Consider the following 14,296-nt stretch of genomic DNA (forward strand, 5'->3'; position numbering starts at 1 on the left):
ACTTTCTCTCTAATCTTAAGTCTTTTAAGGGAGTTCCCAGATATGGTATCTATTTCCTTTAATGCCTTTACTAGGAAAATCCCTCAGTGTCATCTGATGATCTTTTAAGTTACTCTCATAAAAGTATTCTCTGCAGGTTTTCTTGTCTTTATCAGTTTTACATGAAGCATTGAAAATGACAGAATATGATTGTAAAATTAAAAAAACTAGCAAAAATTTAACACTATTTAAAATTCTGTTTAACTGACAGTATTTTGAATGTAATGGCAAGCTTTCAGTATTCCTGCACAATTTCAGGTCTACTTTGTGGAGTTACAATCATCTATCGTTGCTATAGTGTTTGTTAGTGCAAGATATATGCAGAAAGTTTCTGTCTTCCTATAATTTTTATTATAGTGGTATACTAAAATGACTCTGTAAAAAAGTACAAAGTTTATGTTCTGCTATACATATATTTACATATTTGCAAAATTAGGACTTGGTTTTTAGGGAGGTACTGGGAAGAGAACGGAAAGTTGGTATTACTCTGCAAAAATCAATGAAACCTTAATGAAACTACACAGATGATTGTATCATAACTTCATTATGTCAGTTAGAAAATTCAGTTACCTTTGCCCTTTTTGGTGAACTGCTACAGGAAAAGAAATAGGTACTACTGCACCTTCCACCACTTCTGAGAATGTATTTGGCCTCTTTTGGCTGATTTTATCTGCCAATTAAGTCCACTCGAATAGTTATAAATTATGAAATTATCCTTACTGCTGTCTACCATCAGTATAGGTCTTTGTAAAACTGCTGCAAGGTCAGGTGGGTTCTTTCTCTCTGCTTCTAGGTCTCAGTTACACCCTGATTAGCTAAGATTGACATCTGGCATATCAAGAGCTAACAGCTCTTCATAATTTTTTTTTATTATTATTTTTTTCTGACAGTAGGTTCTGTCGCATGAACAGCACTGGCCCACAGCTGCTGAAAAATCATCTCTTTAAAGATACTTGCATCGTTTAGATGAAGTCACTCATTCATCTTCCTTTTCAGCAACTGCATTATAACTGGAGTTAAAAATTGTAAACATCCTGCCCTTTGGCTACGTGCAGATGGCTGACTTCTACACCAGAAACCCTGGACTTTTTTCTTACACTGAGATTGTAGCTACTGAAGGGTGTTGCTCATTCATGTTAAGAAATCCCAAGCTGATTTAATAGTTTCCAACTCTGTATTTTCTGAAAAGTGTTCTGTAGTCCATGGTGACCAGAATGTTAGTGATTTGTGTCCCTTTCTATTATTCCAGACTAGTTGTGCCATGACAAAGCCTTCCCCACTTGTTCAGATGCCTCATGGTTTCTCCCACGTGCCATTTTTCAGTCTTTTCAGAACTTCCAGATCTTTTTCCTTTCCTTTTATAAAAATTCAGTCTTTTGTTTTAATTTTAAAAGAAGAAAACATGAGACATACTGTTGTTATTACATCATCAATATGAACAATAGGAAACAAATGCAATTTCAGAATATAGTTATAAAATGTATGACATAAGATACCTGCAGGGTTTTATAAAACTCTTTATTTTATTGACACAGAAAATTTTCTGTTATCCTCTGTGCTGTCTTAGGAATATTATTTTGCTGGAAAAGGTATTAATAGTATAAAATCAGTTAATTCTCTCAGAAGAGTGAGGTAGAATTGTTTTTATTCTATAGTTAGTTAAATTTCAGTTAACTGATCCTTGATCCTTCAAAAATAAGTAATTAAAAGAATTTTTATAGAATATCTCCACTAACTGGTCTATTTATCTTGATTGATAGAAAAATACATAGAAAGGTCTGTTTATCTATGTATGTGTTTGCACGTGTGTATTTCTAATTTGAAGAGACAGCTATTTCATAATTAAAAATGCTGAAATACAAGATTTTTTACAAGGTACATGACAACTGCTTCTCAAAATTTAATTTCAACATCATTAAGTGTATACATGGAACTGAGCTTAGTATAGCTATATAGTTCATACTTTTAATATCTTTACAGCTCTGATAGCCATTGGACGATACAGCACAACAATAGAGACAGTGGATGTTGGATGGTGCAAAGAAATCACAGACTATGGAGCGACGCAAATTGCACAAAGCAGCAAGTCTCTCAGATATTTAGGGCTGATGAGATGCGATCAGGTAAGGAGCATTTGCATGAACTGGTGCCCACTTCTGAGTGCATGTGAGACTGAGTGTTCGTGTTTTTATGTGTGAGGGAGGGAGAGGCGGGAAGATGTGTTTTTCTGTACAAACAGGTTTGGTGTTCACTACTTCAGTAACTCTTCTAGTGTACTGTGCTCACATGTTAAGCTAAAAAAGTATCTAGAGAACTAAAAAGAGCTTATATTGTGCTGACATTTTCAAAATACACCCGCAGGCTACACCCACAGCCTGGGGTGCTCACAAAAGGTTTATGTAAAAACTGCCCTCTGAGGCTTTTGAATACTTTTGGCTAAAAGTGATTGGTATGTCATGTCATTACTATGGAAGACTACTTTGTTTTTTAAAAAGAAAGAGAAAAAGAAAGAAAAGAATAATAAATATACTTAAGTGTTACTTCCAGAGTAGTTTTCTATACATGCGTTGGTATGCTCACATATAATGTTTTAAAGAACACAAGGGCAAGGATTTGGATAAAACCATAATGCTAAAAGAAAAGAAAAAACTACTACTTTCTTATTATGTAGCTTTTTTACTTGGAATATAATAAGAACGTCTGTAATTTTTAACATTTTATCATTAAAAGAAAAAAGACAAGGCAGTGCAGCTCCACCTCACCATGTATGTAGCCTTCAGGAATTGTGTCTCTGTTGAGTGAAAAGAGATCAAGAAGCCTGGGATCACAGCAGAAATAGCTAAAGTCATGGGAGATTCAGAGTCTCTGATCTCAAATCTTCAAATATGCCTGCAGGGATTGTTTCTTTTCCAGCCATCATGAATGAAATGTCCAGCTTGTGATGCCCATCATAAGCACGTCTGTCTCAGCCTTGTGAATTTCTGATTGGATACAGCCTGTGGAAACACAGGGTTTTAGTCTAAGAAACTTTATGCTCAAAACCATTCCCTTGCATCCCTTGCAGTGCTTTACAGAAGACAATTACAAAACCCAGTATTTCAGCTGGCAAGAATAATAATTTCCAGGTCAGCTGTAGAGTTAAAAACAACATTTTGCAAACCCAGCCTTAGACAGTTTCCAGTTTGAGAGGAGGTTGAGCACTTTGGAAGAATTGCTCTGTCTGTTAAAGCTGACTCCACTTAATGTCCTAAACATTAGTGTTTTATAAGAGCCAATAGACAAAAAGAGCATGTGCGTCTGATGGGTTGTAGTAAGATTATGTACTTAGAGAATGTTCAAAGGGTTACTTGACCTTGGGAATTAGATCTGACCTGAATCACCTGATCAGTTTTACATATATATTTGTTTTGTGAATTTAGGTAATGTTGAACAATCAACAAGGATCTAGTAAGTGCAATAATTCAGTCCTGTCTTCAGCTGCTATAGAAAATCAATGATCTTGATGCTGTAAACAAGTTTTACTACCTCATCAGTTAAGCTCCATGTACTACGGTCTGTATTCCTCTAATTCCTGGTTAATGCTTTCCTAGTTCTTCACAAAGGATTATGCACTGTCTTTTGTGTTATGAAAGTCAACTGCTAAAAGGAAAAAAACGTTTTTTTGAGAAAGCTTCAAGGAAGATAGAAAAGCAGCGTTGATTGCGTGTCTGCAAGTGCATGTGTGTGTGTATGCATGTTGCACACAGGCATGTGTGCATGTGTATGAGCACCCAAGTATGGTAGCTAAAACTTGTTGTTACAGCAAACATTGTAGTAGTAGGGCTACCACTGGGAATTATTTTCTTGCTTGCAAAGCCTTGACAGGAAAAATAGCTCCACAGACAGAATGAAGTAAGTATCCTTGACTTAAGAGTTTTTGGCAGCTAGAAGATGCCAGCTCCCTTTTTCCACTGCAGATGAACAGAGAATTTACTGAACAAAATCATGTCTTCAACTGTCTCTCCCCAGTATCATGCAGAACTAATTTTTTCCAGTGGCTGCTCTATTAAATTAAAAAGTCAGTGTCCGGCACATCATTAAAAAGAATTCTTGGGTCGTGCAGAAGGGTTTATTTAAATGCCCATTGACTGAAATTCTTGTCTTTGGGCCATTGTTAGCTTGCAGTGAGGGGAAGGTTAGAAGATTTGCCCCTTCTCAACAGCCTTCCTTTTCTAAGGTACTGACTTTTATGCTAGTACTAGGTAGCATTTGTGCCTTTCTAGGAATTCCCAGGCATTGGAGGGGAAGTACTTAAACACAGTTACATAAGGAACATATGTAAGTAGACTTCAAATGGTTACCATTAAAATACTCTTTATGACCCAGGCTCTTTGGAATTTCTTTGATATGCAGTTGACATAAATTAGAGGCGTCAAGGGTCCTCCCAAGAAAGATCAGAGAGGCTGCAAGCCTGGGTAAAGGCAGGCTCTGTTTTATGCCATTGATTATATGAGTGCCTCCAGGCAATGTGCTTCAGTAGATGCAGAGCATTATTGATCCACACCATGAAAATAATCAAATTATTCATTTTTCATCAAACTGCTGTTGCCATGACCTTTCTTTTTATCGTATCTCCTGCCATCTAACACGCACACCACAGGAGCAATATGGTCTTTGCCTTAAAATAAATGTAATTCTTTTGAGAAATCTCACAAAAAAATGCTGACATTACCATGAGCTCATCATAAGGAGGGCATATATTTCAGTTGGAAGTTTTCTAATAAACCTTTTGACACTATTTTAACACTTATTTTTTCAGTTTTTAAGTGTTGCTAAGTAACAGTATAATCACTGTTTACAAATCAGTTACAGAAAAAGGTGAAATACAATTAAATATTGGAAGACTTTCAGAACTATCCATACTAGAATTTTAGTTCATAAAACATGTTTATGCTTAGATACACAAAATCTAAAAATTCTTCTCAATGTAAAAACATTAGAGGCAAGTTACTGAAGTAATGTTTCTTCTTTTTTTTCTGATTTTCCCTAGCACCTCCATGACTTAGGCAAACTTGGCTTTACCTGCACTACACACCAGTGGTGTCTGAGTCCCAGAGAGAGCTCTGAACAAACTGGTACTACTGGAAAGGTGCAGGGTGCTGTGGACATGTGAGCATTAGCCCTGAAAGCAGCTTAACTGCCAAAATACTACACGTTGCCCAGGAAAACTAGCATTCAGCAAGGCTTATGAGATACTGTTGTATAGATGTGGTAGTGTAACTTAATGCTTCCGTTTCCGTGAGTAGCTCAGGAAATGGTGGATTGAACTGTGCAGGGTCCTGCATCGTACAGCATAGGTACAGTGCGATGCATACCATTAGTTTTCTGTGTCAGAGAGTCTTCTGAAGTACTATGATCCAGACCTCCAAAAAGTATTTAGGTGTTCAGATAGTAGACCCTAAATATTCTTAAGTACTTGTATTTTAGACAATGAAATTCCCCAGTTGCCTGCATACCAACATCAAGACGTTGGAAGCAGCTGGGACGCTTGGCCCTTCTGATCTCTGTCGTGGTACAGGGTATCAGCTGTGTGGAAGTGTGTCTGTATGTGTGAGTCTGTACAGGCACCCGACAGCACCTGGGGCTGCACAAGTCTTGTGTTTCATTAAAACAAAATGTTGCCATTCATCTCAGTTTCTTTTGAGAGCAGTAAGAGAGAAAATCCGTAGTTACTTAAGGCCTAAGCAGAACATTTTAGAGGTTTGTAATTGGAAAGGCCTAAAAGTCATAGTATTTCTGTTGTGCATTCTGGTGTTACCACCTACACTGGTACTGTGCTGCACTCCCAGAGGCAGTGATCCAGGCTTCATTCCCTCATGTCGCCTCATCCCAATGCTCTGGCAGCGCCGTGGAACCACACACCCCCAGTTTCTCGCACAGCAGAGTGCTGTGCTTTTGCAGGCTGCAGCCCAGGGTTGTGTTTTGGGACTTGACATGGGTATGTGGGAACACATAGCTGATTTGCATACTCCCGGGGTACACTGACGCTCTGATTCATTACCTCAGTAAATACCAAGAAAGGCAGAGAGTTGCCTCCAGAACCAGAGGTGATGTTCAATTCACCCCAGTTCAGTGCCCTGCTCCCCGCACTACCACCCCAGCAGAAAGGCAACGTGAATATCTGTTCTTCAAACCAAATTTTAATTGTAGCTCTGTATTTTTCTATCACAGCTTAGGAAAGTAGGTATCTTAAAGTGCAGTTCATCCTTGCCTTTGAGAGAGGTGTGGGCAGTTACAGGGTGCTTTTTTAAGTCATCCATAAACACTGACATCAGGATTCCTAAGAGCCATACTTGCATCCTAAGGGCTGTAATGATGCCTACATCAGATTCAGAGGTTGAAATCCACATTTCAAGCTTATTTTTCTGAACACAATTTTACACATTCCTACCCCCAAACTGATCTAGATCATATTTACTTAATGTAGTTCTCATTATTTCTAAATATTTTATCTTTCTTATTTCAAAAATAAATCAGAGGAAGAGGGCAATGCTGTCTATGGTATTTGTTGCTAGAACTCATTTCAAAAATGCCTTTGTAGCTCTTCTTTATTGTGCTCACAACAACCCAAACAGCTTTAAATAATGGCAGCTTGAAATCTTCACCTTTGTGGAAAATGGCAGGGTATCACCTTGGAAATAGTGGCTAAAAACTTTATCTGTTTTTCTGGCTGATAGCTTGGCTGGTTGAACAATGTGTCAGAATAATCTTCCTGTGGAGTCTGCAACTTTTCTCACACAGATTTTCATATTTCAAGATCCTTTTCCTATAGCTGCGGTGCTATTTGCAATGGTTATCAGCTGTGCTACCACATAGATGCAGGAGCCATTTCTAGGGAAAATACGCAAGAAAATGACACAGAAAAACAGAGGCTACAAAATGCAACATTTACAGCTATGTGTGAATGAAATTAAGTGAGTCTGACATAGCTGGCTGTGAATGGATACACAGCTTCTGTTAATAAATCATCATGGCCTTTATTCCTTGCTTTTTTTGCTTTTTTTTCTTCTGGGTGGTTGTTGGGGTTTTTTTGGAGAAATTCAGATTGCTTTTCATGAAAATACTTCTGAAAGCCTGTAGCTTATTTCAGATGACTTTCTCAGATGAATTGTAGCATGTATTCCCTATTATAGTTTTACTGAGATGTTATAAATCAGAAATTGATGGTCAGTACTACCGACAAAAAGACAAACTCTTTTAAGTTACCACAGAGAGCAAGGAAGATAGATGACACCTAAAAATAAAAATGGTCCATCATTTGCATCTTAAGCAAGAATATTTTTTTTTTAGAAAATCAGTGCATTTTAAAAATAACTTATCCCTTTATTCTTCTATAAGATCTGTTCTAGAAATACTTGTAAATATATATCCTGTGCAAACGGCAAATCATTTTGGAGCTAAACTGTTCTTAATCAACAACAGAACAGCAAGAATACAGAGCCATCACTTGTTTTAATACAAATATCACACCAATTTGCCTTCCACCTTCAAAAAATGCTATCATTAGCCTGATCAAAAAAAATTACAAATTGCTACCATTTCTTCTTTTATATTTTAAGGCATTCATTTTGAGATTTGAAGTTACGGTTCTGTGATATTGAAGAAGACTGAAAATATCTAATCCTTCCCTTTAAGAAAAATTCTATAGCACTTACTTTCTCTTAAATCACTATAATTTGTTCAAGTTACTTTGCTGCATATTAAAAAGAACACACTGTATTTTTTAAAGTTTTATATTTATAATGTAGGAGCTGCGATTGATACATCTCTCTATGAATAATGAAGATTTTAGATTCATAAAATCTGTGAAACATTAGAAGGAAACTACATAAATCCTTACTAACCCACAACAAAACAGAAGTAGCATTTATTTCACTTCGATTTTCAATACAACAATTTTAAAAGACTGAATAATACTTTTTTCCCCCTTCCTAGCTAACTAGTATAACAGATCCATTATGCGTATGAATGAAAGCATCTGCTAAAATATAAAAAAGGATTCTTTATGTAAATTGAACTTTTTGTACTTCTAGTTTAACTGGTTTTTTACCAGAAGTTTTTTAACTTCCAGGCTGACAGTTCAGCAACAAATCCGTGGCAGTAGGCTGAAGATGGAATCTTCCTGAGCTGATGAGTCTATCACGGTTTTTAAAAAGCAAACACCTGACCACTCATACTGTAATAGAAAGATGGGCCCTCAGGTACTGATCAGTGATTTAAAATCAGGATAAGGCCAACTCTCAAGGAAAAATGTAGTGTGAAGTAGTCAGCATTTTTATTAAAAAAAAATTAAAACAAAGATTTTTTTTAAAAGCATTGTCCCCTGGAACCTCCAGTCATTTTTGCCAGCTGGCAGCTTCTGAGAATGATTTCTCTGTTAGTTTCACACACCGTCATTTTGACAAGTATTTCAATAATGTGCTCAAATTATTGTTAATGTAGCAGAATAGGAATGAAAACATTCAATGCTATTCATTCAACAGGCAGAAAGTAATCCAAAAGAATATTTATCACTATATAAACAAGTACTGTCATTTCACTGCATATGGATCTCTATTAACTGCAATTTTTATCAGTTAAGAACAAAGCAACACACAGACTTCCGTCACAAATTTGAAATGCTAGCAATACTGGTAGTATTTTTATCTTGAAATCTTGTATAGGTGGAGTCTAGAAGTTCACCTGACTGAAATTAACAAAATTAGGAAACCAACCAACCAACTAAACTAAAGGGCTCCTTTAGAATGGTTTATCTGTTTTAATAGAAAAGTAAACCCTCACGATAAGCAAAGGGAACTGAGAACAAAAACTCCATCACTTACACAAATTTAATACTCAGTATGGTGTTGGCAGTGGTGATTAGGACAGCAAACCCTGAAATGATGGCTCTGCTTGAAAACTGTGCAAACTCATAGAGACCTGAAGTGGATTATTGTGTTAGTTTGCAGTAATGCAGTGACTGCAGCAATTGTGCATGGACTGGCAGTTGGAGGCAATAGCATTCACCTGTGTAAACAACCACAACAATGAATTTCATCCCTCCTGGACTCTACCTTTCTGTCAAGATTTAAGCAAAGAACTGTAAAGGAGCATAAGCAACCTTGCTAGATTTTCTGAAATCCTTCCAGAAGTGCTACCACTGAATATATGAAGGTTTGTGTATTCCATTTACCGCACTTCACACCACAGAAAAGATTACGGATATTTCTTTTTACCCACTCCTTCCCCTTTCCAAATATAAGTGGGAAATTAATTGCTAAGATTTAACACAATTACGTTGTAGAATGTCGTGATAGTAATAGTACATTAGGCAGTACTTGTCAATATCATTACTTATGAGTCCACAAATATAGTGTTTGTATGTGCATGTATGTGTTCTTTTTGTTTTTAATAACGGCATCCACTAAGTCAAAATACAGTCTTTGCTGAAATTGTAAGGGACTTTATTTGAACTACAGGATATTGTGCTAATATTGGTAGTGCTGTTATTTTATTAAAGTCCTAAACAAAGGTTCTGCCCCAGGGCTTGAGGGCAGTCACTGAAACTCTGTGGAATATGTCTGCCTTAGCTGATCAAGTGCACTTCACGCAAAACGTTTCCAGAAATCTTTAATTTTGTTATGGCTACAGGCAACAGTTATAATTGGGCCACCTGAGAATATAATTCATTCAACTATTAGCAGGAAAAAAATCAAACAAAGTGCACTTTTTATGAGACACTGACTTGAGGAAGCAAACTACAGCTTAGAAAACAGAAAGTGTGTATGAAAATGTGGTTCTTAATAACTCTAAGTGTGTATATTTGGGATTTTATTGTTAAAACATTAGAGAAATTGGAACATTAAATGTGTCCAAAATCCACGATTATGGATAGACACAATGTATAGAGTTGTCTACTACATACAAATTTGTCTTCAATGTAATGCTGCTTTATATACAGACACAAATGCACACAAATTTCAGTACCCCTAATGCTGCAATACCACTCCATAAGCAAAAATTTCAGTAACATGATAAAAAAGCCCTTTTGGAACAAATAAATTTGCATTTCTCTTGTGTAAAGTCCATTTTTTGATCCTTTATATGCAGAAATGTAGTGATAATACTTGCGCCGTGTGGACCTTTATTATCAAACATGATCTGTATGGCAGCCCTCAAACTATTTTGGTTACTTCTCACCTACTAACAGTTACCTAAAATTATTTACAAGTACTATATCTCCAAAATTAACCTAGCAGTTCTCTATATTTTTCTACACAGATACTGCAGACTAACAATGTTACAACTTGTTATGTTTTTTCTTATTAATGGCTGGCCTATGAAGTGATATAACTAGATACCTGTATTGTCCTCAGAGCCTATGATGTCAGTGCTCTCCCAAATCAGCTAGTCACATGCCTATTCCAAGGACTAGGTTAGATTCTATGCAAAAATTCTTTCAGCAGTCCATCCCTCTATGGTGTTATGAACCACTGAGGAGCATAGGCACGTTTGCTCTAATCCAGTTTTGCAAGTCTGTTTTTTTTGCTTATAAGCCTGGGTTTGGGGGACTTTTTTTTTTTTTTTAAATTATATGGCTGCTTCTTGATTTCTGTTATTAAACTGGAATGGAGATAACTTATTCTTTTCAATTATCAAGTGAATTGGATGTTACCCTGAAGCTTTTGCTTGCACAGGAAACCTTTTAAATTAACAGTGACTGCTTCTTCACTGTGTAGAGCAGCATCAAATTTGCAGTCCAGATGGTGACTCTACTATCCCTTTTCAGTATTGCTGTAAATGATGCAACACAGACATTCTCGGGACCTTTTAGTGGCTTTAGAATCAGAACTGTGTTCTAGGACTGCCCTTGGTACACCTACAGGAGGAATTTTTTAGATCAGTAGGCAGTCTTACAGATCCTCTTAGAAGTATAGTAGAGGAGTTGTCTTAGTTAAAACCAACACTTTTTAAAGCCCCTTTATGTGCCACTTGATATTCCAGTCCAAGAGAGTATCTTCTGGACATGATATCAACTAAAGGCAAGTTAACTAAAAGTAAGTAGGAAAGTCCTGTTTAGGAAGGGTCCTTAAACCTGTTTCAGTTCCTTATTTGTGAATGAAGCTATCGATCTCATTAAAGAGAAATCTCTAGTTCAGCCGGTGGTTTCACTTGTAAGCCGTAACTTATCAAAATGCGACTCCCTTGAATTTAGTAAGATCTGTCCTAGGAAGATAAAGAAAAATAGATTGTAACCATTTGGAATGATTTGATTTCTTTAGATAATTTCCTGATTTTAGAATCTAGAAATGAAAGAAAATGGTGCTGAAATTATCACTAGAACTCTGTCAAACTATATGGCGCATTTAAAACAAAACCTAAAAACTATCTAGTAACTATTTAAGTTTAGAGTTTGAATTTTCCATGAGTGAGAACTTGTGGAAGATGGCATAAAAGAAATTGCTCATGGTGGTCTGTGGCAGACACAAGTGATGTACCAAATCAGCAAATACTGGCAGTCAGACCAGATAAGTCCAGCATACCAAATCAAAAATCTGAGTGAATATTTTTCTGTGAGTAGCTTATTTATTGAAAACTGTATGTTCAGTTTATCCTGAACCTGAAAAATCAGCTCATAAACGCCATTTAGTTTATTCTGGGTAAAACATTTACAGACTGGAGGGGGTTTGCAAGCTTTCTATTGTAGGTAGGTCATTTTACCTAAAGGAGAGAAAGAGTTTTGAACACTGTTTTCCCATTTTTTTTAGTATTTCACCCATATTATGTGTATACCTGATAGAGTGAGATTGAAGTCCTGCGAAGAACTCCCAAAACCATTTTGTGAATATTCTTCCATTTCACATGGACTAGATGGGTGTTCATGTTCTTCTTTCCCAGATGTATTCTTAATTATCACATGAGGAAGTAGTATTTTTCTCTAGTGCAGATAATATTTAGATACTCCCTGAACAACCACACTATCATCAGAAGAAGAAATTAAGGAGGTCCCACATCAGATAACATTTGTCACGAAGTCAAGTATATTCTTCTAGGAAATAGATGGTGTATGTTCAGTCTTTAAGCAAAAAGCATTCAGAATTCTAGGTAACTGCTCTAATTGAGTTAAAAGGAGTTGATATTACTTGGACCTGTCTGTTTCTGTAGCCCATCTTCTCCTTTGTTTTTTTTTAATCTATTCTTTGGCCTGGAATAGATTTTTATTTTGGCAAGAAAAAATAAGTTTTAAACCAATCTTTGTTGTTTTCTTTTTTCTGTTTGATGACCAGGATTCACACAAACCAATTACTTTGACTCTTAATGATAAAGACTGCATTCTTTCATTATGTGTTAAAACCTAATTGAAGGGCTATTCAAATTCAAATGAATGATTATGTATTAGATAATCTAACTAGTTTATCTTCAGACAGTAGTCTTCCTTCTGACAACTGAAAAGATGAAGATTAATGAAAGTTCTGTGGAAGAAAAATACAACATTTTAAAGTGTATTAAGAAGTGAATATTTTTAGTTTTCATTCATTGAACAAGACTGTTCAAGCTCAGAAGGGGAAAATGCCTCTGTTTGTGTAATGAATTTGTTTTGGGAATGGCATGCAGTACTTTTTATAACCAGCCAGACTGCATCTTAACAAAGAGAAGCTCGTGTTCTAACGGTTAGGTGTAAGACTTCTTTTCATCTTAATCCTACTATTAGGGTAACTGATAACAAGTATAGGAAGGGAGTTGACTTAGGTATTACTTAACTCATTCATTAACAAAGAACAAAATTTTGATTTCTCTGTTTTCCTACCTTTTAGGTAGTGCAGTTTTAGTCCAGTGCTGCAAAAACTTTAAAATACTAAAATTTTTACACTGTTGCAGTGTTTGACCTGACTTTTCTCATGATGAAGGAAAAGCTTTTAACATCATCTGATAGGAAATCATTTGTGGCTTAATTTTACACACTTGTTTCTCATCCTGGGATCCATGTAGGTTGTCCCACTGTGTATTCTTACATTGAATTCATATTGTCCAGCATAATTTTTACCTATTTGCTGTTACTTTCTTAGTGTTAACAATATTTACACTTAACTAAAAATTGCATATATTTCATCATTTCTCATGAAGCTTGGTAGGATAATTCTTTCCTCTTTCATGACAGTAAACATTTTTTAAACTGAAAGTAATTTCTTTCTGTAACTGTTATGGTTCCAAATGTGTATATAGGATTTGTCATTACTTTGCTGTTTAATACCACTCAGATTATTGTCTGAGATCAAACTAATAATTTAAAATGTTCATTTTAAAATTTATTAACATTAAAATTTAGCACTCCAGCAAAAATGCAGAAAACCTTCTACTAATCAGGTTTTGTTCATAAAATAGCAAATTTTGTCAGTGTCACTTCTGCATGGTCATGTTTATTTTGTAACGGTATATGGCACTCAATACCAGAAGTTTCTTTCTCCTGTTTAGTAAAGTAGTAATAGCAATTAGTAACAATTGTATTAATCCAGTAATAATTGTATCAGAAAACTGGGGACAAATGGCTAGTTCTGAATGGTCTGCCATAGATTTCTTCATAGTTTTTAAGGCTAAAAGATTTCATTGTAACATCATCTGCCTTCCTGAGTGTCATGCACTGCTATTTCATATCTAGCTAGACTGTAGCCTCTGTAAATGTGTTCAGTCCTGAATCAGACACCAGAACATGGAGATCATTACATGGCTTCCTGTGTCTGAACATCATCTTTGTAACAAATTTGACTTACTTGTTTCCTGTGACAGAAAATCTGCTTATGATACTGGCTCTAAAGCTATAATATCCATGCTATTCTAACAAATAAAGCCCAACAGGTGTGTGTCAAATCATAATAACTGCTATCTACTAGTAATATTTGCAGATATCTAGTAGATAAACAACATCTCTTCTTTAAGTTTCCCATTAAGAAGGGCAGAGTGAGAAGCTGTCTGTGGTAAGCATCTTCGTTGTGGCTGAGTTAACCATTAAGGGAAATTTCTGGTAGTATGATAGATTGTGCCATGGCTCTCTGCACCACAAATCTAAAGAAAAGAGGCTGTTGACTATTTTTGAATAGGCAAAATCTAGCAAATACTGCTACGTTTGGGGATTCTTGCCTTCCAAGTAATATTTCTATGAAGTGTTGCTGTCAGTTTTAAAGTATGTATTCAGCTATAAATATCAGATATTTTGGAGGACTTGTGCTATCTCTGATTTCAT

The 14,296-nt window shown here is 35.9% G+C and overlaps 1 protein-coding gene and 1 long non-coding RNA gene across 4 annotated transcripts in view; one reads left to right on the top strand and one right to left on the bottom strand.

Annotated features, from left to right (window-relative positions):
• Positions 1-14,296, top strand: part of FBXL17 (F-box and leucine rich repeat protein 17) — a 281,652-nt gene that overhangs the window by 263,713 nt on the left and 3,643 nt on the right. For 2 of the 3 annotated variants that reach the window (XM_056323975.1, XM_056323974.1), the window contains one exon: positions 2,020-2,162. In XM_056323975.1, the coding sequence (XP_056179950.1) occupies positions 2,020-2,162 (143 nt within the window). Of the gene's footprint in view, positions 1-2,019; positions 2,163-14,296 lie in introns of those variants that run through there. The other variant, XR_008819355.1, reaches the window with a different exon arrangement.
• Positions 1-14,296, bottom strand: part of LOC130142319 (uncharacterized) — a 93,025-nt gene that overhangs the window by 8,414 nt on the left and 70,315 nt on the right. The window lies entirely within an intron of this gene.

This window comes from Falco biarmicus, chromosome Z, assembly GCF_023638135.1.
Source record: "Falco biarmicus isolate bFalBia1 chromosome Z, bFalBia1.pri, whole genome shotgun sequence".
In the NCBI taxonomy this organism is placed as follows: Eukaryota; Metazoa; Chordata; class Aves; order Falconiformes; family Falconidae; genus Falco; species Falco biarmicus.